Source organism: Plasmopara halstedii, assembly GCF_900000015.1.
Source record: "Plasmopara halstedii genome assembly, contig: Scaffold_292, whole genome shotgun sequence".
In the NCBI taxonomy this organism is placed as follows: domain Eukaryota; phylum Oomycota; class Peronosporomycetes; order Peronosporales; family Peronosporaceae; genus Plasmopara; species Plasmopara halstedii.
In genome coordinates, this window is record NW_020187213.1 from 272,134 (window position 1) to 273,928 (window position 1,795).

Here is a 1,795-nt window from a genome sequence, read left to right on the forward strand (position 1 = left end):
TGGCAAGCTCATCTTCCATAATGGCCAAGGGCTTGATGATGTGGAGGTTTAAAGATAGAGTTACCACGTCCTTCGCCTTCATAGCGGGATCCGCCGGGCGGAAGCCATATTCCACACGAGGGTCAATGACCGGCCTTGAATGGGCGCGCTTCAGAGCCGCCTTATGGGCAGCTTCAAGCTGCTGCTTCTGTGCCTCATCGAGGTCATTGGTGATTTCATCACGTTCCTCAGGTGATGAGCGGTCAGGAAACGGACATGGGGTCCGCAAGGCGCGAGCAGGGCTCGTCTCACGCCGCTAGCGCGGCTCGCCTTCGTCGTCATTCCACCCGGGAAAATGAGTATCAGACTCGTAATCGACCACCTCTACATCCCCGACGAGGTCATTCGTCACCGTTAGCGTGCGCGGAGCGCGACGCTCGGGCTCATCGAGCCTAGGATTTACAACCCTCGATGCCGCGGACACACGGTTTGACGTGGCACCGCGTGCGGAAAACGAAGTTGTGCTCTGCCCGTGAGCGCTGTCGGATCCAGTGAGACTTGGAGACTTCGGTGTCGTTGACACATGGCTTATTGAGCACGAAAGCCGCTTCGTTCCAGCGCAGTGTCTAACGGACACGCAAGCCTCGCTGAGGCAATAATCGATTGGAGCTGCAAATGTTCTCAATCTTAATGGGGGAGAGTGTGAAGGGTTTACACATTCCCCGGGAACAGGAGGGTGTCACACCAGATGGGCATGGTGTGACCACACCCAAACAAGAATACGGTACGGGGATGGATAGCCAGTACTTATACATGGACTTAGATTTTACTATACATATTTAGGAAAATCTATGCATTTGAAATTAGGCGGCTTTGCCGCAGATAAAGATAAATATAGTCAGCTTTGGATTTAATCCGAAGAGATAATTAGCCTAGGGTTAAGGTTGTGATTACTCCTGGAGTAAGCGGATTGCGATCCGCTAAACTCGTACTTGTTCTAAGTATAGAGCGAAAGATCGGTGACCTAACTTACGCTCCCTCTAAGCGCAAAGCTACGGCAGCCCCGCCGCAGTGCTAGTCTGCCAAATAGATGATTATTACAAAAGTATCTATAACGAAGATACTAGGCAGGTCATTCAATTGCAACGAAGTTTGACGATTTCTGAGACGAAGACGAGTTTATCTTTCTCGACCTCGATGACAAATTTGACATCATGCTAGGTATAAAGCAATCTCGGTCGTCGCTAAGAAGTTTAACAGCGCTGATTTGGGCTGCCTAGCAATAGACAAAATAGTTTGGCCTTATACGTAAGTTGAAAAGCGCTTTTAGCGGAAAAATTGACTCCTATATGATGGCCCATTTGCTGGACAGGTCAATTTTCATGGAGATAGTAGCTATACGGTCAAAGAGAGATTTCATATCTCGATCATCGTTTGGTTGTTGTCTTTGTTTTCTCATCTCTTAGCTATAAATACTTTACTATTGGTCTCTTGAAAGAAACCCGATCGAACAAATGCACCTTACGTTTCTGAAAAATGCTCTATAAACGCCGTAAACTCTGTGATAAGCATATCAAAGATTATAGAATCCCATAATCAAAAGCAGTTTAAGGCACGAAATTTGTATCTGACTACGAATTCACCATTCATTTATATTTGCACGAGGCTTAATGCAGCGGGGCTGCCGTAGTTCTGCACTTAGAGGAAGCGTAAGTTAAATCACCGACCTTTCGTTCCATCTTTGGAACAAGTACGAGTTTAGCGGATCGCAATCCGCTTACTCCAAATGTAATTACAAACTTTTTCCGAAGCTAGT

General features: G+C 47.1%; 1 protein-coding gene across 1 annotated transcript; it reads right to left on the reverse strand.

The window, feature by feature from the left end:
• Positions 1-1,232: 1,232 nt before the first annotated feature.
• PHALS_05884 (uncharacterized protein) lies at positions 1,233-1,438 on the reverse strand (the record flags this gene model as incomplete). Its single annotated transcript, XM_024723198.1, has 2 exons — positions 1,233-1,324; positions 1,381-1,438. 2 exons carry the CDS (start codon positions 1,436-1,438, stop codon positions 1,233-1,235), a joined length of 150 nt encoding a protein of 49 aa, XP_024574199.1.
• Between the last annotated feature and the right edge of the window lie 357 nt (positions 1,439-1,795).